Genomic DNA, 21,045 nt, shown 5'->3' on the forward strand with positions numbered 1-21,045 from the left:
AGATCGACCGTTATTGCCATCTCTACGAGAAAAATCATTGAATTTCCTGGCTTGCTTGTATTTTCACTGCCACCATCCATGCAATAAGTTCTAGGTAGGTAGGTTTAGGTAATGCTTTAGCTCGGGTAGGTATTATTTTACACAGTTGTATGCCAACTGAAGCAAATATTGCACCACGCACGGAAACACGAAATAGTAGACATATTAATACCTAGGATATTGTAAAAAAAAGAGATAAATGTTATCTAATTGTTCATTTGTTACGAGGTATTAGTACTATACATTACCTATCACAGCATGATGATTTCGTGCCATAATTATTATGCAATGTAAAACATGTCTGATTAATTAGTGTAGTATTGCATGATTATTATTATTCTATTTATTATAATAATATTAGACCTCTTCCACCCCTTTGGCCAGAGAAGGTGTGGAAAAAAGGCTAAATGATGATTATGCTTTATATTATGATATTATACTACATTAAAAAGAATATTCGCTATAGGTACCTAAGTATACGTTCGTATGTCATAAAGTTTTGAACCACGTACAGAAAATATTTTGAACAACATTTCACTATCTTAATAGGAGGAAAGAGGAGAATATAATTTTCTATACTGGAATCTATTTTTACCTACAGACTATATAATTTGGACCCATCTACGGACGGGTGGGACGGCATTCAATTTCCAATAACAAACAAATTACTAATGATCATAAAACTTAAATATCATTGGACATTTTACATTGCGTCATTTTCAAATGCAATGTGAATTTTAAATTTATAGCGGGAATCGAACCCGTGACGTCTAGCATGATAGTAGTCCCTTACAAACCACTATCAATAAACAGCCGTCCAATATAACTAAAATTCATTAACCCATTGTTCGAATCATGCAAGCCATGCTATAGGAATGGCGAACGGCAAAATGTTGGCGGAAAGTTAGTTCATGAGTCCTCCTGAGTCCGTTAATGACAAAAAATGTCCAAGTAATAGAAGAAGAGGAGAAAGTGGGACACATTTAATTTATATTTATTTATTTTTTAAATTTTGGTCTTAGCTGGCCCTTTTGTAGAATTAGCCCCCCATATGTCAAAAAGTCAAAGTCAAAAACTGTCATTTGTCAAAGACAATAATATTAATTTTTTTGAACACAACTGCGCAAAGATAATTGAAAGATAAACGCTCATTGATCCATTCTTTTGAAATCATTACATTTTCCAAAGACATTGAAAATCTTTGTAGACACCTTTGTATGGAATACAGAATTTTGGCTTGAAATTATACCCACTCACATAAAACATAAACAAGCGGCCATTACAAAAAGTTAAGTGCGCGTTGAACAAGTTTAATTTATTCACATTAAAATAGGAAAACGACATTTTAAACCACTGTTCAATGCGCGTGTTTTTTTTTGTTAACGTTAAAGATGTTTCTTGAACAAGATAAATTCAAAATTGTTGATAAAAAAATCGTAAATCCGCGGCTGCGGTTTTAGACAAAAATGTTCATGGACCAACCTTTTTTGATTCAAAATAGCATTATATCATCTATGTCAATTTTAAGGTTTTTCCGATAGAGGGCGCTGTGACGCGTCTTTGGTCTTTGTGACGTCACGCTATTGATTGAAAAGGAAGGAGATCGTCTTTTGGAGACGCCATCTTAAAATAAAGTGATATAAGTTTTTGGTAGCGTAGAGTATAGTTAAAATCTAAAGTAATCTTTGTTAGGGTATTAGCATTTGAGCTTAAATAATTTATATATTGTAATACCGAGAATAACGGACCAAGGTAGATATCTATTTTGCTTTTGTTTGCGATCTATCTCCAAAAATTAGTTTGTTTTTACCGTTCTTCTACTTCTATCTTGTCAGTACCGTTATTCTGTGCTAGATTTTGGTTACTTCTGAAATCTAAATGTGAATAATATACACCAGTGAATGAAAAACATAAGTCATCGATCCAGCGTACGGATGTAACACGTCAATAAAGCTCTGAGGGCAGGGCTCCTATTTGTCCCTGTGCTGTGAAAGTGATTTGTGATACAGTGATCGGTGCTTACTTTGACCTCATAACTGCTGAATTGTGGTTGATAAAACGTAGTAACGAATTGCAATTTGTGTAGAAGATTCCGTAGTTGTTTGCATTACGTGATTATTACAGTTTGAAGTGAAGTGTCGCTGCCCTGGTTGCAGTTGGTGGTTGGTGCGAGGGTGACCTCCTGATGGTGTGTACATCGCAGCATGTCTGCACTCTCGACGCCGGGCGGCGGAGGCACTACGGCGCAGACGAAGCCGACGTCCGGCAAGCAAAAATATCAAAAGTTGGATATCAATAGCTTGTACTGCGCCAATAGAGTGAGTAGTTTTTGAACCAGCCCAGTATTTATTTCGAATTCAATTTGTTGTTTCATTACTATGAGCTATGATGATCCCATTCCGCAAACATCTACAGCCCTCTGCTACTGTGGTTAAAGGGAATGCATCTAATAAAGTTTTGCAAGAAATTGATTAACAATAATAAACATAAAGAAAACTCTCAATTAGCATTCATCCATGACAAACATTGAGGATTCTAGCTGTTCTTATGAAATACAGGAATGCTAAACTACATTCAACAATATAAAATTACTGTTACAGTTGAATGCACTGACCTTCAGGTTAGAGCCTAATGCCTATATTCATGTAATGTGACCTTGTTCAACCTGTAGGAAGCTGTGAGTTGAAACTTACTTCTTACAAAGTTTTCTTTATTACTAGCATTCTTAGAATTATGTGACTTTGACTACAGTTAAATAAATTCATTCTTGGAAAGAAAGAAAGAAAGCATAATATTATCAGAAACAATATTATCTATGTTGGAGGGTCATTGACCAACTTTCCTGATGTCATTGTTGTCTCTGTGCCAGATGTTACTTTGTATTTAAACTACCTATCATGAAATTATTACAATAGATTTGGCATTTACTTAAAAATAAAAGAAAAGAACCTATTGACTTAAATAAAAAGTAGGATATGTGTTGATATTTTACATTTCACATTAGCATAAAACAATTTTTGGGAGGACTGCCTATGGAGAGTAATGTTTTTATGTAATGTAACCCAAAATAAAGTATTTACAAATATTAGGTTTATACATAACAAATCTCTAAAACATTGATGTTTATAAAATAAAAATATTTGTATATTTTGAAAATGATATTTAATATTATTGTATTTTCAGAACGAGAACTCTGAACCGTCCTCAGTAAAATCTCAACTAAGCCGCAAACATGGAATGCAAAGCCTTGGAAAAGTACCTTCGGCTAGACGCCCACCAGCTAATTTGCCTTCTTTAAAAACTGAAACTGGTCAAGATCCAAACGCTAAGTAAGAAATTGATATTATTTTAGTAGTGCATGAATTTTTAAATCTTAGCATTGATTGAATTGCAAAGATTCTCATATTCCTGTGATCTGGTCTATGAGATCCAGAGTAACCCTATTGTTGTGTTAACTATGTCAATGTATTAAATGGTTTTTGAACTCACAAAGAAAGTAAGATGAACAAATAGATGTTACTGAGTTTGTTGTAGTGATCACACAACATCTTGTGTAGTGAATAAATTACTCATCTTTTCTTATTGTTTCTAAAGGTTAAGTAGTCTATAGATTAGATTTAATTCTTTTTTATCCAGAATTATTTGTATTCAGCCTCTCAAATGTAAAACTTATTATATTTCAGCTCTATTTCTGCTGCTACTACAACTGTATCTACACCAGCAACATGCTCTTCTCAAACTATAGTAAGTAGTGCATAATAAATAGATTTCTTATGCATATTTTCACCATCATCCCTAATTTTTAAGTGACCCCTATGGCAACAAATAACAGGAATATTGTTTACATAGGGGTCACTTAAAAATTAGGGATTGATGGTGAAAGCGGGCATTAGAGTTGTCTAAAATGTGAAAAACCTATACAGGGTGTTAGGTAAATGGGTATATGAGCCGACACTAGCCCATGTTAACATGGGCATATAAATGGTATGGTGAAGTCAGAAAATTGATATCTTCATTTTAATTATTTTTATTTCCATACAAATCGGATTTTATAAAATTTATTTTGTATGAAAATTAAAAAAAATAAAATGATGATATCAAATTTCTGACTTCACCATACCATTTATNAATGGTATGGTGAAGTCAGAAAATTGATATCTTCATTTTAATTATTTTTATTTCCATACAAATCGGATTTTATAAAATTTATTTTGTATGAAAATTAAAAAAAATAAAATGATGATATCAAATTTCTGACTTCACCATACCATTTATATGCCCATGTTAACATAGGCTAGTGTCGGTTCATATACCCATTTACCTAACACCCTGTATAAGATGCCAATAATTTGCTACAAGAAGGATTAATATTTTTGACTGCCAATGGTAAAATCTCGTACTTAAGACTTAAGTTCATGTGATCATGTACAGAGTCCTAATATTATGTATGTATAATCTCTTCCATTTGAACTTGGCCTGAAGGTTTCAATATACGACAATTTACGTAACATTGTATACCCTTCACTCACATTTTTCAAATATGGTACTAATGAAATGCAATTCATTTGCAGACTACAACATCGAACAGCGGTGTTCTTGCGGGCACGGGCCCAGGCGGATGGGTGGCGCTGCCGCCGCCCTCGTCGCCACACTTCCGCACAGAGTTCCCCTCCCTGGAGGCTTCGGCTCAACCTTCACATCGCTCTTCAGAACACTCAGTACCTCAGCCACAACTCAGACCACAAAGTAAGAACTTTCACAGTTTGAAAATATAGCATGTTATTATTTTTTATTGCTTTGCAGTAATGGATTTATTCTGATGAGATTTATAACTGACAACACTTGTCCATGACTATTATGCAGGCCACTTCCTGTTCAGTGCTGACACTTGTTCTCGAGAACTGCTTGCATATTTATGATACTATGACCTGGATGCATTGAAACAACTTTCAGTAGCTATCTTAAACCTTATTTTCGGCATACTCATAGATTTGTGTTTGTTTCGCAGCGGAAGGCAGTTGGACGTGCGGTGGCACGGCCGGCGTTCGCCAAGAAACTACATCCTCACCCGCCGCCGCGCCCGCCTCGACGCCTGCCGCACAACAAACACCCGCCTTCCGTGCAATTCTGCCATCCTTCGTAAGTAGCTACAGCTCTTTATTACATTTACGCATCAAATTGAACATCAAAAACAATACTTTTTTGCCCAGTAACTTGAAAAGACTGGATGCAATTACAATGAACAGAACTAAATAATGTAACATTTTGTTTTATTAGTGTAGCAATATTTTCTTTTTCACATCCAAGGCCATACAACATGTAATTACAACATTTATAATAAATGTTTATTTTTAATTTCAACACTTTCTACACGAATGAAGATAAATTACGAATTGTTAAACAAGGCTGCGGCCTTCTGGTCTGGTGGTTCGCATAAAAGGCGTACCACTTCTTGCGATCTTTACCACTAGCTGCAGTAACGAGCTAGAGTGTATTTCTTTCAGTGGTGTCTAACTTGAAGCAATATGATGCGACAATAGCCGAACAGTGAAAGTTAGACTGGCCGACTCGTGATCCAAAGAATGCGGGTTCGAACCCCTTGCCGCTTGACTATTGTGGTGAACCCATGACACAAGCATATTTAGCTTAGTACGAGCAATGAGGGCTATCGTTTTAGCGCTCACCAGTTAGCGCCACTGTAGAGTAAGGTCCTGTCACTTGCTAGTAGCGAAGACAGGGGCGCCAACTTGTGAGCGCTAAAGTGGTAGGAGGACTATCGCATTTGCACTCATCAAGATGGCGCCACTGTAGAGTAAGGTCCTGTCAATCGCCAGGGGTGCCAACTGTTAAGTATAAAAACGATAGCCCTCATTAACGGTACTAAAAGTAATTTGTGCATTAATAATTATAAATAATAAATAAATCTGGACAATTTCACACAGCGCCAGCTAGCCCCAAAGTGAGCAACTCAATGCTTGTGTTATGGGTGCTAGCTTAACGGATATACTACTTATAAACTTATAACTTTCTATTTAACAGCTGATGAAAGGTAGCAACGGTAGCGGGCTCGGGCTGGGCACGCTGGGCACGCTGCGCGACGGGCGCGCCGGCGGCGGCGGGCGCGCGGCCCGGCCTCCGCCCGCCACGCCGCGCGCCGTCGAGGTGCTCACGGCGCGCCCCATCCTGCGCGACGAGCAGATCTCCTCGCTCGACAACATCTCCCGCGACGCCGGCTGGGCGCAAAACGACGACATTGATTACGAGTGAGTTTCAGCACAGAATAATAATAAGTACTACGTACAGAAGTTTTACTTCGCGAAGGTATTTAAAAAAATGTATGCTCAATGTCATTAACAATATGGTGTAATTTAGCTTGTCTCAAGAGTCAAGCAAGTTTGTCAGAAGTTTTGTTGACAAACGTCAGTGATCGGTACTGCGCCCAAGCTATAGGGCTGACTTCGGTAAAATGATGTGACGTGAGGTGCCAATCTGCAGAAAATGGCGGAGCAAATACACGATTTAGCATGAATTATCATGAATAATATTAACTACTTATTTACCTCTCAGTGTCTTGAGGCAACTTAAAAAAGTACATTCTGTGTTTTTATTATTATTTAGGCAGTTAAATACTGCACAGTATTTAGTACACCATTTTCTTTATTTTTCTGTACCTCTAGTACGAAAAACTTTCGAGTTCGTTTCGTTGCGTATTCAAAGTGTCATCGAAAAATTTTGTATGAAAAATTAAACAGCGCCCCCTATATTATAGCCGCCCTAGGGGGCGCTGTTTAATTTTTCATACAAAATTTTTCGATGACACTTTGAATACGCAACGAAACGAACTCGAAAGTTTTTCGTACTAGAGGTACAGGTTTCAGTTCGAGTGGACTATGACTGGTGACCGATCGAACGAGTGGATGTGATCATTTACTGTTTCTCGTGATACTCAACTCTTTTGTTAAACGACGTTGACGGCAACGCGCGACGATGTGAGACGAGACGCGGGTGATACGGCACCGTCGCGCGCTGGTGTCCAACGTCGAAGCTGACGCCGAGCAGCGCGCGGTTTTGTAAAACGAACGTTTTTGAATTTCAGTCAAAAATTGGACTTCTCCGACGGAGAGTCGTCTGCGCCGAGCAAGAGTTCGAATAAAAATAATAACCGGGCCAGTATTGAACCTGAACGCGTGGACGCGAAAGGTCTGGAGCAGGGCGACGAGGACCAGATTTGGGCGGAGCGCCGACAGAAGCATAAAAATGACATGGTACAGATAGCGGCCCGCGGGCGCCAGCGCAAGGAGGAGGAGCAGCGGCGGCAGATGCGGGACTCCGCCGCGCCGCCGCCCAAGGACCGCGAGCCCGACGCGCGCGACAAGGAGCGCTCCGACAACCGCGACAGGGAACGCCCCGACAACCGCGACCGGGAGCGCCCCGACAACCGCGACCGCGACCGCATGGACGCCCGGGACAAGGAGCGCGGCGACGTTCGCGACAACAGGGACCTCAGGGACAAGGATGTCCGCTCGGATAACAGGGAACGCGATCGCATGGACAACAGGGACCGGTTCGATAACAGAGATCGCGACCGCGACGGCAGGGACAGGGAACGGGACCGCGACCGTGACAGGATGGACAATAGAGACAGAGGAGGTCGCATGGATAACAGAGATCGTCAAGAGAGCGGCAAAGACAGAATGGACAACCGCGACAGAGATCGTAATGATAATAGAGAACGTATGGATAGCGACAGATTCGACAGAGACAGAGAGCGCGGGGACAGAGACCGAGATCGCGATCGCGACCGTATGGATAGAGATAGAAACGATCGCGACAGAGATCGCGACCGCGACTTCCGAGATAGGGACCGGGATTATGGCCGCGATCGTGATCAAGCCAATCCAGGTTTCTCGAAAACTTTCCAAGCAAATATTCCGCCTAGATTTTTGAAGCAGCAGCAAAACCGGCAACAAGAAGATCAACACAAAGGTTGGGCGTTCGCATCGAAGCCGGCTCCCAGGCGGCAGGATCCGCCTCCCTACAATGCGCCTCGGCACGCCGCACACAACGGCCGTAGATCTTATTCCAGGTAAGCAAACAGACTTACCAGGTATTAACTTGACCATTTATCATTCCAATGCTATGCTAATCTTTAAACTAATGAAATGTTACAATGATAAACTATTCTTTTTTACAGAGATTATTCAGATCGTGAAGACGACTTCCGAAGAGAAAAAGATGGACCTGGACCGCAATGGCGATCTGAAATGCAAGATTATGACAGGTCCGGGAGAGATTTGGACAGATCCAATTCTAAAGACTCGTATAAAGACTACGAGTACAAGGACAGGCGAAACGAGTCAGACAGAAAGTCAGTTGACTCCAGTAGCACTATTGAAAATTGCAGTAGAACAGCTGCTGACAAGTTGACCGAAGTATTTGAACGAAAGAGTATTGGGCTTACCGAGTCATTTGGATCTTCAGATTCGTCATCCCAAGCGCCAATCTCCGAAAGGCGCAGTACGCCGCCCTCGAACTTATCTCAACGCGAGTCATCGGAAAGAGACTTCGGTAAAACTTCTTGGGCTGAAGTATCTCAAGATGAATCGTCGAGTAATTACACAGCTTTGAAGGTAGAAAAAGTTGCATCACCGAAAGATATCGACCAGAATGTCAAAGAGCCTGTAGCACTAGAACCTGAAATTGACAATAAGGTGACAGTTTCACAACCGCAGCAACCAGCGCTTCCGCCGCATGCAGCGCCCGCGCCGCAGCCCGTCAGTACTCCGACTCCTGTAATGCAACCAAACCTACCCCCCAAATACAATAATCACCCTCCTAGTGGACAAAATTTCAGCCATCCACCACAGCTATCTCAAGGTATTGCTTTTGGAAATAACCAGCCCCAACCCATTCCTTCTATTACTCAATCTCAACCTTCTTTCTCTGATAACACTCAATCTATTTCTAAACCTATAAATCAAGCACTTCCTAAACCTAATGAAAATCTCATATCTCCCCAACCACAAAAGCAACCATCTGACGTAGCTCTGACTGTTAACAAGCCAATGTTTTCCTCTCAAAAATCTGAGAAGGAACTTTCAGAGTCCGAATCTATAGCATCTAAGTCTAGTACTGATCCGACCGGATTAATAGGAGTAAAGGGTAATGAAACACTCTCAGTAGAATCTCTTCATGGTAGCATGGATTCTCAAAAGCGATCAGGTGACGATAAGAGGAATGAAAGATTCGGTAATGAACAACTGAACAAAATGCCTCTAAAGGAACCTGTAGAGCGCAAGTCTAGTGGATCTGGATCTGAAAAGAAGGGAAGGGGATACGGTAGTGGCGGATATGCCGTTTACAACAGGGGTTGGGGACCGAGAGAATCTCGCGGGCGGCGATCACATCGTAGCTCTCGATCTAACAACAGAGCCAGTGAATCTGATGGCTCCACTGATGGTGCTCCAAACTCCGACCGAAAAGAGAGAAGTAGAGCGCCACGAAGTCCTCGCGGGCCTAAAAAGAGTGATAGGCCAGAGGATATGAACCGTCCGCCTCAGTCTGATCAGGCTCCGTCGATGTCGGATGGAATGGAAAACAGAGAACCTTTTGCGCCTCGAGGGCAGCCTTCACGACGCGGCCGAGGAGGTTTCCAGGGCGCGTCACGCCCGCCGGCACCTGCTAAAAGAGTGACTGGTTATGGACCGCCAAACACTAAAAGTCCATTCAGTCAAGCTAATAGAGCTGTAAAAGATGATGAAGGTATCAAAGACAATCTGCTGGTGGACGATAAAGGTAAAAATAATAACAAACCACGTGCCGGCTCGTCGACCGGTCGAGGGCGTGACCGCCGACCCAAAGGTGCCGGGCCCCTTAGTGGTGAAGATGAGAATTGGGAGACTACGTCAGAACATTCCGAAGGTGGTGGCAACAATGGCCGTCGTCGATCTATTGGTGGCAGGCAGTCGGGTCAATCTCAGAAGAATCAAGGACGAAACCAAAATTCTGGTAATCGACAAAATAATACCCGCAACTCACAACAAGGCAACAAGAAAGATGCGACTGGTGATAAAAGTACTGATATTACAGAGGCTATGTCTGATATGAAGTTATCATCTAATGTCAAGAAAGAAGACGAAGTTGTGGATGATGGTTTCCAAGAAGTGAGAAACAAGAAGAACTCGAAGGATGCAAGAGGTCCACAGTCAAAGGAGGAAAATCCACAAACTGCCAAACAGCCAAGATCTCATTCTAACCAAGGTGGCGGTCGCAACGGTTCATCCACACGAAACTCTAGTGATAAATCCAATTCTCGTAATTCAGCACCAACGGCCAGCAAAACGGGGTCACAATATGACCGCTCTCGTCAGAACAATCTAGCGCCCCGTTTTGTCAAACAACGGCAAAAGCAAATGGGTATCGTATCGGGATTCGGTCCCGACACCGGAGCGGCACCGCCTCCGCCTCCCGTCAATGCATGGGACAAGCCTATATCGCAGACTTTGCGAGGCAATGTGGAAGAACAGCCACCAGAAGTGGTCGAAAATAAGTCTGCACAGTCCAGTCAACGTAGCACTCCAGCAGATATTGTGCCTGAAGTGAAACCAGTTCAGCCGGCGACCACTTGTACTATCGTCGCTGACAAAGCCGGCGTCTTAGACGGGACCACGCCTCCAGTAGAAACTATTATATTTGAGAATACTAACTATAAGACTGCCCCACCGGCCGAGGCCTTAAAACAAAAATATCAACCCAGCGCTACCACTGCCAAACCGCAAGGAGAAGAGATCCCTGCGGAAATGGAGGCTCGTCCTCTACCTTTCAACGGAGACGTCAGACCACGGCCCAGGTCGATTCAGGAGTTGATCGGTGATAATCCTCGTCCCGCCGCAGACGGGGACGGTGCTCTAGGCATTCAGATGACATTCGATACTTCGCAAAAAGCGGAAGACTCCTCTGACATGAAGCTCGACTTCGCTTTCGATTCGGATCTCGGTCAACTCACCGAGGACAAGTCTGCCAAGACGCTCGGCCTACCGCGCGGCGTGCACATGAGCACATCGAACACAATTTCCCCATTGGCGGCGGATCTCAATTTAAAAATCGCCAGCGTGAAGAAAGTTTGGGAAATGCCCGCCGTGGCCGAGGGCGCCGAGGAGTTGCAGTTCGCCGGTTTCGAGGAGAACAACACCGAGACGGGTGCTCCGCCGAACGTGTGCAAGGTGAAGCCGACGCAGCAGCTGCAGTCGCCGCCGCCGCAGCACTACAACCACGTGGGCTACCAGGGCGGCTACGGCGGCCTGTCGGTGCCGTCGCCGCCCGCCGTGCTGTTCAACTCGTCGCAGCAGCTTCTGGGCTCGTCCCAGCAACTGCAACAGCAGGGCAGTCTGTATGGTGCTTTCCTGGATCAAAGTCGTGGACAGTTCGGAGGATTCCCTGGTACCCCATACGGTGCCGGATCGGCTGCTCCGTATAACTATCAGCCACCTCCAGACATGTTCCAAAGCCTTCCGAGCCAGTACAGAATGGTAAGTTAAGTTCATGTTCATGTCCTATTTAATTACTTTTCTATTTATTTGAAAGACAGTTAGTATAATCATTTCTTCATTTTTAGGCGGCAGCAGCTGGTGGGGGAGCAGCATTTGGTCAATCCGGGCAGCTCGGGAACAGCCCTAGTACTGTTCTCATCTCAAGCACTTCCAACTCCCTCATGTCCGCCACTGTCAAGCCTTCGACGCAACAAATAGGCGCTATTGGTAAGCTTTTTTTTGCAATCAAATAGTACTGATTTGAAACAGCATACTACTAAAGTTTGTTTACTGTATCACAATGTCCTAAGCTGATTTTACATAATTACCATACCTGATTTGAGGCGATGACTTGGAACCTATTCTCATGACTCCCAATTCCCAAACAGGCAGCAAAGGCGGCGGCGTTGGCGGAGTCGGTGGCGTGGGAGGCGTTAACACGTACCAGCAGCAGTACCTCGGCTATTCCGGGCCGGTGGGCGAGGCGCCCTACTCGCTGCCCGGCCTGCTCCCGCGGCCCGCGCCCCCCGCCAGCTCGTACTACTCGCCCTACCAGCCGCCCGCGGCGCCCGCGCCGACCTATCCGCTGCAGTTCACGCAACCCGCGCAGTCAGGAGCCTTCGGGTCCCAGTTCCTGTCGTCGCAACTGCAAGTCGCGGCCGCCGTGCAGCAGATGCAGGTACTTAAACTATATTTACTGTTAATAACAGCCACTAGCAGTAACTTGACTAGGGCGAAGCATACTCGCGGCCCGCGCCCCCCGCCAGCTCTTACTACTCGCCCTACCAGCCGCCCGCGGCGCCCGCGCCGACCTATCCGCTGCAGTTCACGCAGCCCGCGCAGTCGGGAGCCTTCGGGTCCCAGTTCCTGTCGTCGCAGCTGCAGGTTGCGGCTGCCGTGCAGCAGATGCAGGTACATATTCTTTATTTTAGTATCCATACCAGCCAGTAGCAGTAACTTGTCTTGGGCGAAGCATACTCGCTGCCCGGCCTGCTCCCGCGGCCCGCGCCCCCCGCCAGCTCCTACTACTCGCCCTACCAGCCGCCCGCGGCGACCGCGCCGACCTATCCGCTGCGGTTTCGGTCGCTGTCGGGAGCCTTCGGGTCCCAGTTCCTGTACTTTATTTTACTGTTAATACCGGCCAGTAGCAGTAACTTGGCTAGATCGCCCGGCCTGCTTCCACATGCGCGTATTTGAATGAAATGGTGCCCCAAAGTATGGAAATCTTTATAAAGTTATAGGCCCCTTTCAGTACAACATACGTCCTAAATAGCTATTCAGGTATCTTACGAATTTATTTCTTAAAGACAGAGTAAGTACTTTACTCATATCTATTGCTTACGAATGCTGACGAACATGATTGACTCATGCATGAGTTGCCAAATACACTTGCCTAAACCATTCGGGACTTCCCTTTCTCTGCTATTACGACGGACGGTAGTAAAGAGCTTATCACATGATTTTATGATTATTATTACATCGCTCTTTAATTAGCCCAGCGTGCAGCGGAATAGAAATCCGAAAATGTGACTAGTACTAATTAGGATTTTGGTAGACGCCTTCCCATCCAAAAAGTTCGATATTTGAGCGTCCTTACATTTCATGATGGACCAAGTGATGTTAGTCGCGGTACTGTGTACTATCAGAAAACAAAACACAATTTCACCTAACGAATACATCTTTTACAGCAACAGTACCGGACGCCGCTTCAGCAGCAGTACGCGCCGCCGCAGCCGCGCCCGCCGCCGCAGCAGCAGCTCAAGAGCCCGCTGCACGAGCACGCCAACGGGTGAGTTGATGACATTCACCAACAGACTTCATGAATCGGTCATGCTGTATAACTGTATGACGAAATCATCAATGTCAAGTGATGATATGTTTCTACATTAGACTGTATAGTATATTGCGATTGTACCATCGGCAACAGTGTTAACTATCCATTGCCTGTCATGTCGTCTCGTTCTATCGCAAAGAATCACCATTTGATGAGAGCGAGAGCAAAAACGGAAATGGATAGTTAACAGTGTGGCCGTGTGTACCTACTATCTTTTTGAAACAAACATTGCTGTAAGATTCTGTCATCAAGTTTAACAAACAGAAGTAATAAACCATGTTATTGTTAATCAATCCGAATTTTTTATACATTGGCTGGCGGTATGATACCGAAACCGTGGGATTCACAAAACAAACAGCTTAGTTGGAAGTTTTAAATGTAGGCCACAAATGGCAATGAAATCTTGACCATTTCATTAACTACAATCGACTCTGTTACATCCCTTTAGGCCTGATTCAGACAGCGGTAAACGCGCGGTTGCCGGGCAGTTCTCGCACATACACACTTGCAACTAACGAAGGCGAGTGAGCTTTACTTGTGTGTGTGTGTGTGTGTGTGTACGTGTACATGCATATGCACATACCATAGTGTAATGTGTATCAAAACTTTTGAAAAACGAACAGTAGCGAGCCACCACACATATAAAGCTCATTGGCTTTCGTGAATTGTAACAACTATAGCATCAAACGTAACCGCACGGTTACCGCCTGAGTTCCTCGCCAATGGGAACTGCCTAGAAACCGCGAATTTATCGAGCGTCTGAACAAGACCTTAATTTACCGAAAGCCGCCCCTCAATGAGGGCTATCGTTTTTATACTTAACAGTTGGCACCCCTGCCGATTGACAGGACCTTACTCTACAGTGGCGCCATCTTGATGAGTGCAAATGCGATAGTCCTCCTACCACTTTAGCGCTCACAAGTTGGCGCCACTGTCTTCGCTACTAGCAAGTGACAGGATCTTACTCTACAGTGGCGCTAACTGGTGAGCGCTAAAACGATAGCCCTCATTTAGATATTCCGAGCGTATGTAATACCATTGGTATCAGCAGGTTCGCGCCGCTGTGCGAGAGCGCGTCGCCGACGCCGAAGGGCGCGGCCAAGCCGCAGAAGCCGCCGCACTCGCCGCCGCACAAGTACCACCACGCGCACCACCCGCCGCACCCGCCGCCCGCGCACACGCCGCACCAGCACCACCAGCACCAGCAGCATCAACAGCATCAGCAACATCAGCAGCAGGTAACTAACTTTAAGATTATTAGTTCGTTCGTTCGTTTCAGCCAAATGACGTCCACTGCTGGACAAAGGCCTCCCCCAAGGCTTTCCACAATGAACGGTCCCGCGCCGCCCGCATCCAGGCTCCTCCCGCGACCCTCACCAGATCGTCAGTCCACCTAGTAGGAGGCCTGCCCACGCTACGTCTTCCAGCCCGTGGTCGCCACTCGAGAACTTTTCTGCCCCAACGGCCATCGTCTCTACGAGCTATGTGCCCCGCCCACTGCCACTTGATTTTAGCAATTCTGCGAGCTATGTTGGTTACTTTGGTTCTCCTGCGGATCTCCTCATTTCTGATTCGATCACGCAGGGAAACTCCGAGCATAGCCCGCTCCATCGCCCTTTGGGTGACCTTGAGCCTTCTTATGAGGCCCATAGTAAGCGACCACGTCTCAGATCCGTATACCATCACTGGCAACACGCATTGGTCAAATACTTTCGACTTGAGACACTGCGGTATTTCGGACGTGAGTATTCGCTGGGTGCGAAGTACTAGGTGGGGGGGACATAATCTATCGCAGCGCTCATGGTGGTCAAAAGTAGAAATAATGTTAGCTCTGTCATCAGATGTATCTGTCAATGGCAAAGCGATTCTACATAATACATTTTAATATCATTAATTAATCGCATGAAAAGGGTCCTACTGGGAACTTAAATAAAAGAGTGGACTGTATTTCGATAGGGCTGTTTTAATAGCCGTTTACAATTTGGAAATAACTAAACTATACAACGTGGTAGTACAAAAATGAGTCACAGTAGTTGTTGTGCACAGATGTTTGCCTTATGATGAGAGCGTGAATTATTGAACTCTGCCCTTGTTTTGTTCTTAATTCTTCTACATCTCGGACTTGTCCAGCCAATACCAACAACTTTCCTTTAAATACGGTTTGTGGTTGGAATTTGATATTGTAACTCTCACAAACCCGGTCTTCAAAACGATACTCATTTCGATCTGAAAACGATATTTAATTTATTACTAGCGACACAGAAACATTTAAATATATTTACTGTTATATAATAAAACCGTTAAAGTAGCTTTTTCTTTTTGTTTTACTGTAAAACTACAACTATAAATGAAGTAAACAAACCCTGACACAATCAAAATTAAACACACTTTTTGGACTTACCTCATTTGATTTGAATGACCAAAATGATTTCAAAACCTTTTTTCCACCCAAATCGTGGTATCACAACAATTTATTAGTTGAAAATATTTGTTATTTTTCATTTCGATATTTTTTCACAAATTTACGACCTAAATGTCAATGTGACAGAGCCCACAAAGTTGTGGACGCTAGTTGGCGCTGTAATCGTGCACGGAGCCAATATGGCGAAGCTTCCCGAACGCTGCCCATCCGAGTTGGATTCGACGATTGACCTCTTTCTCGAAGTTGGACCTACCTAACTGAACTGAAGATTATTAGTAACTAGCTTTTACCCGCGTGAAATTTTGTGCCACAGATTGGCATAAATTATCGCCTATATGTTAATCTGGGTTACAAATAATAATACTGTAAAGTTTCAACCAAATCCTTTCAGTAGTTTTTGCGTGAAAGAGTAACAAACATCCACACAAACTCGCCTTTATAATATTAGTAGGATTTGTTATTACACAAATTACTAATAGTCCCGTTAGCCCCTCGTACTAAGCTAAATATGCTTGTGTTACGCCATCCCCGGATCACGAGTAGGCCAGTCCGACCCCTTCACCGTTCGGCTATCGTTATTTCACTACTAACTAATTTACTTATTAAACTAAATAACTCGAATATCTTCTTGTTCAATATAATGAATGTCTATTGCTGGACAAAATTGCAACAAACTAATTAATCAAACTTACCTGCGCATCCCAGTCGCTCCTAGCGTATACGAGATGCTTACATTAACGGGCTTTTTTCTCCTAAACGATGTCGAACTAACGCTGGCAAAAGAGCTCCTTTACGGCGATTTAACCGATTGAGTCCCAGACGGCATTAATTAATGTCATAACAATTGATTGATTTGATTTTTGAAATTGATTGATTGTATTGTGTCCAGATTCGCGGAGCTTGAAGGATTAATGGATACTTATAACAAATATTTTACTGATATCGATTTATTTGTAGTGTCACCCTCAAGGTTTAGAAAGTGCAAGCAAAATTACAAGGACCGGTCTCCACTTTGAGGCAGAAACGTTCTCGAGAGACCACACCTCGGAAGTTGGATCCCATCACTTTATCCATGTTATTCTCGCTCCATTTACATTATTCATAGTAGTAGATAAAGTAGGATCCAGCCACTGTGAGAGATGTTACGTTTACGTACTACGCAGACCTTGGAGTGGGATCTCGGTGAATCGATCGACGATCTAGTGAGGCTCTGGAAGCGTCTGTGGGTCTAGACAAAGTGCACAAAATCGCTAATCAGTCAGAAAGTGGTCGAAAGGCCTTTTTTTGTATGAAGTTTTTTTTTTACATTTTACACTGCGCCGCGCTAGTCCCAAACTAAGCAAAGCTTGTACTATGGGTACTAGACAACGGATATAAACATACTTAAATCCATTTTTTTTTTGTAAATACATACATAATATTATACATAGAAAACACCCAGACCCGTCACAGAAACTAAAATTCATCATTTCAATTTCTGCCCGACCGGGAATCGAACCCGGGACCTCTCGGCATAGTAGTCCGTTCTGAACCACTACACCAAACGGTCGACGGATACGATTTTCGGATCGAACAGCTCAAGGCCGTCATTATTAGAATATACCGAATTTTTTGAGAACACTCACGCGCTTATAGCAATATTTCATTCATCATGCACCTATATTGAATTGTTCCTCAATCCTCCAGCAGATGGTGTCGGGCAACAACGGTCGCTGCGGCGGCGGGCAGGGCGGGCAGGGCAATGCACGTATATTGAATAAAATTGTTTTTGAATCCTCCAGCAGATGGTGTCGGGCAACAACGGTCGCTGCGGCGGCGGGCAGGGCGGGCAGGGCAATGCACGTATATTGAATAAAATTGTTTTTGAATCCTCCAGCAGATGGTGTCGGGCAACAACGGTCGCTGCGGCGGCGGGCAGGGCGGGCAGGGCAATGCACGTATATTGAATAAAATTGTTTTTGAATCCTCCAGCAGATGGTGTCGGGCAACAACGGGCGCTGCGGCGGTGGGCAGGGCGGGCAGGGCAATGCACGTATATTGAATAAAATTGTTCCTCAATCTTCCAGCAGATGGTGTCGGGCAACAACGGTCGCTGCGGCGGCGGGCAGGGCGGGCAGGGCATGGCGCGCGGGGGCCTGGCGCCGCGCTACCCCGCGCCCATCCAGCGGCCGCACGCGCCCGCGCTGCCGCTGTACCGCGCGCCGCAGCCGCCGCGCCACCACGCGCCGCACCCGCACCACGCGCACGTGCCGCGCCACAACCTCTACTACCACCACCAGCAGCGCAGTGAGTTGCACTTTAAACTTTCGCTGCAGCATAGCAGCTGTAGCGTTAAAGGCTTCCACAGACCAAACGCGGGTCATAAGCAGTGCGGGTCAGTTGCAACGCGGGCGGTTTTCAAAAATTTAAATATTCGAAAACCGCTTTCAACGCGCTGCTACCGCCCTGCGTCCGGTGTGTCATGCTAATATGGCCGCCATAGTAATACAACAGCGCGGGCCCGCGTTCGCGCCGCTTCCGTCCCGCACCCGTTTGTCGTTCGGCAGTTGCAGACACACTTCAAAGAGTTTCTTGTATTTCAACTTGCGCGGGCCCGCATTCATACTGCGCCGCTACTGCCCCGCGTTTGGTCTGCCCAAGCCTTTAGACCCGTGCCTTTCTATTTTAACGCAGTGAGTGTCAATATTAATATATGTAATAAAAAATTGTTTATTGCTTTTTTACAAAAGAAAACTTATAATAAAAAGGTAGAAGCAAATGAAGGCGGCTCAGCCTCCACTACCACCACCAGCAGCACATTGTCTGTCCGCACCACACATTAATCTCTTTGACCACAATATCAAAAGGGCTTACGAATTTGCCGCGATGCTTATGAAGCTAGGCGCTATAGGAATGACGGGTAATTCCGAAGGGGCAAAGTTATTCAGGGAGGTGAAAGGTGTATGCCTGCCTACAACTTTGACATTTGAAAAGTATGTTGAATAAATGTGGTTTTCCTACCCAGATGGCGCTGCAGGCGGCGATCGCGCAGCCGAGGGCGGCGAGGTGGCGGCGGCGGCCGACGAGCCCGCCGAGCCGGCGCCGGCGCCCGACGCGCCGCCCGCGCCCGAGGTGAAGGCCGAGTGAGCCCGCGCCGCCGGACTTCGGCCCTGCCGCGGAACGGCAATGCTACAATCGAGTGGACCGATGGCGCACTTTACGATACTGCCCACGAACTCCACTTCGTTTTATGTATTCAAACAAGTTAATATGGACCCTTGGCTTTATTCTGAAACTATCGTACTGAGTGTTTCGGTCCGAACAGGCAGCGGGGTGTGATTTTTTTAACCGAACTCCCTGTAGCGCTCGTGTGCCTCCTCTGCAAAGCGGTTTTCCTATTTTTGGCTCTGCCAGCCGTTCCCGCTTACGAAAGCAATTTTGATGAAGAGACAGAGCTACGATTACTGACATCGCCTTGCGGAGTGGGGCCCATGATGTGCCCGTGTCGAAATCTCGGTTTCAACAGGTTCGGAATGCTCTAGCCAATGTATCGTAATAACTTGTTACTGCTGAAGCCCTCTACGCCAGACTAACTGAAGATCTTAAAGCCAGTGGATTTTTGGGAATCAATCAATGATCTATCTAAATCGTCGAGCTATTTCTGTAGATCATTGATTACAGCGCCCTAAAACCCGTTGGCTTTAAATCTCGGTCGATCTGTGATAAAAGTCCCATTCGTGGTCAGCTAATTTGGACAAGGCTCCAAAGCTTCATTGTCATTTTCACACGCGCCACTCGTGACGACCGGTGAGATGGAAGGCGTGAACAATCAAAGAGATTGTATGAACAGTCGACCACCGCGATTAGTATATGTGATCATTTGTGGCCACGATCGAGCGGCTAGTCGCCCCGCGTAGTGGCAGTCTTAGGTTTTCGGTATTTTAATTAAGTCGTAAATTATGGAAGTGATTTTTAAGATTATTTAAGATGCGTACGGATCGACGCGCCGCCCGGGTCCGCCTCGGGCCGGCCCCGGCGTGCTCGGTAGCGTGCGAGAGGCGCTCTGTTTGTATATAAATATATTGATCGGACGGACATCCGGCTGTCTATTTGACTGTTATGTTTAAGTAATGTAAACGCGAACGGTCGGCGGCCTCGCTGCTCTCGACCGAAGTTATCGCGAGGACTAAACGTCCGACTGACCGATGCTGCCTCGAGACCTCTCATTAGTGAATATGTAGCGACGGTTTTTGCAAAACGAATGTCGATGCAATATAAATGAATAATAAATGTAATTCGGAGTGAAAACGATTGCCCCCGATATTGGCCGGCAGGCGCGCGTTCGAACTCCATGTATCATAATCAATTATTATATGCGAATAAAATTATTATGACCGATTTAACTCTTTCATTATAAACTCCCAATACCTATCCCGATAAATGAAAACGTAGGTAGGTATAGGTCGCTCTATAAAAAGTTGAGGCGAACACGAAACACAATATTAGAATAGGTACAGAACACGCACATGACATCAACACTCTCAAGCTTGAATACAGCTACCTCTACGGATTATTGCACTTGGTTCACCTGAGTGAAGAAAGTGGAATAATCCACCTCGACCTCGCTCTTGATAAATGTCCGCAAGTGGGGCAAAAGCACTTGTCAATGCCACTACGCAAAACGTCAGAGCGGCGCGAGCGTATACAGAACTATTTTTAGCACAAAAGGTTAACTGGTAGAGAATGCCTCAGGTCTTATGGCATTAAGTTCCACTTATGTACCAATTTAACCCGGCGAGGATGTGGAGGGGTCAATTTGACCCCGTGCTTAATATTTTTGTGTACAGTTAGTTATATCGTAGCGGTGTGCTGTTGAAAGTCTCAGTAGCTGGAGTAATTGAACTCTGCTACCCTTTTCACGCCACTAATGAATCAACCATCGCTGGTGAAAGAAAATAGACGTGCGAAAACGTAAAAATGACGAAATTTTGCCAAAATTACATTGCTCTATTTTGTTAAGAATGAGCTAATTTGTACCTTAGAAGACTAATTATGAATAACTAATGATATAAGATATTGATTACCAGAAAATACTAATTAATATTATGTAATATGATGAAATTGCGTTTTTGTTACAAGATAACGCAAATTTCACTATTTTTTAGACTTTTAGAATATCTCTATTATTTAAACGTGTATATGGCTATTGGTGAATTTTTCAATTTAAATCCATTAACTACTAA

General features: G+C 44.7%; 1 protein-coding gene across 5 annotated transcripts; it reads left to right on the forward strand.

The window, feature by feature from the left end:
- Positions 1 to 1,610: 1,610 nt before the first annotated feature.
- nocte (no circadian temperature entrainment) lies at positions 1,611 to 20,200 on the forward strand. 5 transcript variants are annotated; one of them, XM_028300866.1, is made up of 15 exons: positions 1,611 to 1,791; positions 2,196 to 2,357; positions 3,223 to 3,368; positions 3,723 to 3,783; positions 4,611 to 4,785; positions 5,048 to 5,178; positions 6,079 to 6,302; positions 7,136 to 8,125; positions 8,234 to 11,567; positions 11,654 to 11,795; positions 11,957 to 12,246; positions 13,256 to 13,356; positions 14,450 to 14,639; positions 17,890 to 18,109; positions 18,828 to 20,200. In XM_028300866.1, exons 2-15 carry the CDS (start codon positions 2,244 to 2,246, stop codon positions 18,947 to 18,949), a joined length of 6,240 nt encoding a protein of 2,079 aa, XP_028156667.1. In that variant the 5' UTR covers positions 1,611 to 1,791; positions 2,196 to 2,243; the 3' UTR covers positions 18,950 to 20,200. The 5 variants fall into 5 exon arrangements, with proteins under 5 accessions (XP_028156667.1, XP_028156669.1, XP_028156670.1 ...); XM_028300868.1 differs by having other exon boundaries at positions 14,453 to 14,639; XM_028300867.1 differs by having other exon boundaries at positions 1,620 to 1,791; positions 2,164 to 2,357.
- The last annotated feature ends 845 nt before the right edge of the window (positions 20,201 to 21,045 follow it).

This window comes from Ostrinia furnacalis, unplaced genomic scaffold, assembly GCF_004193835.3.
Source record: "Ostrinia furnacalis isolate ACB-3 unplaced genomic scaffold, ASM419383v2 OfSCF0802, whole genome shotgun sequence".
NCBI lineage: Eukaryota > Metazoa > Arthropoda > Insecta > Lepidoptera > Crambidae > Ostrinia > Ostrinia furnacalis.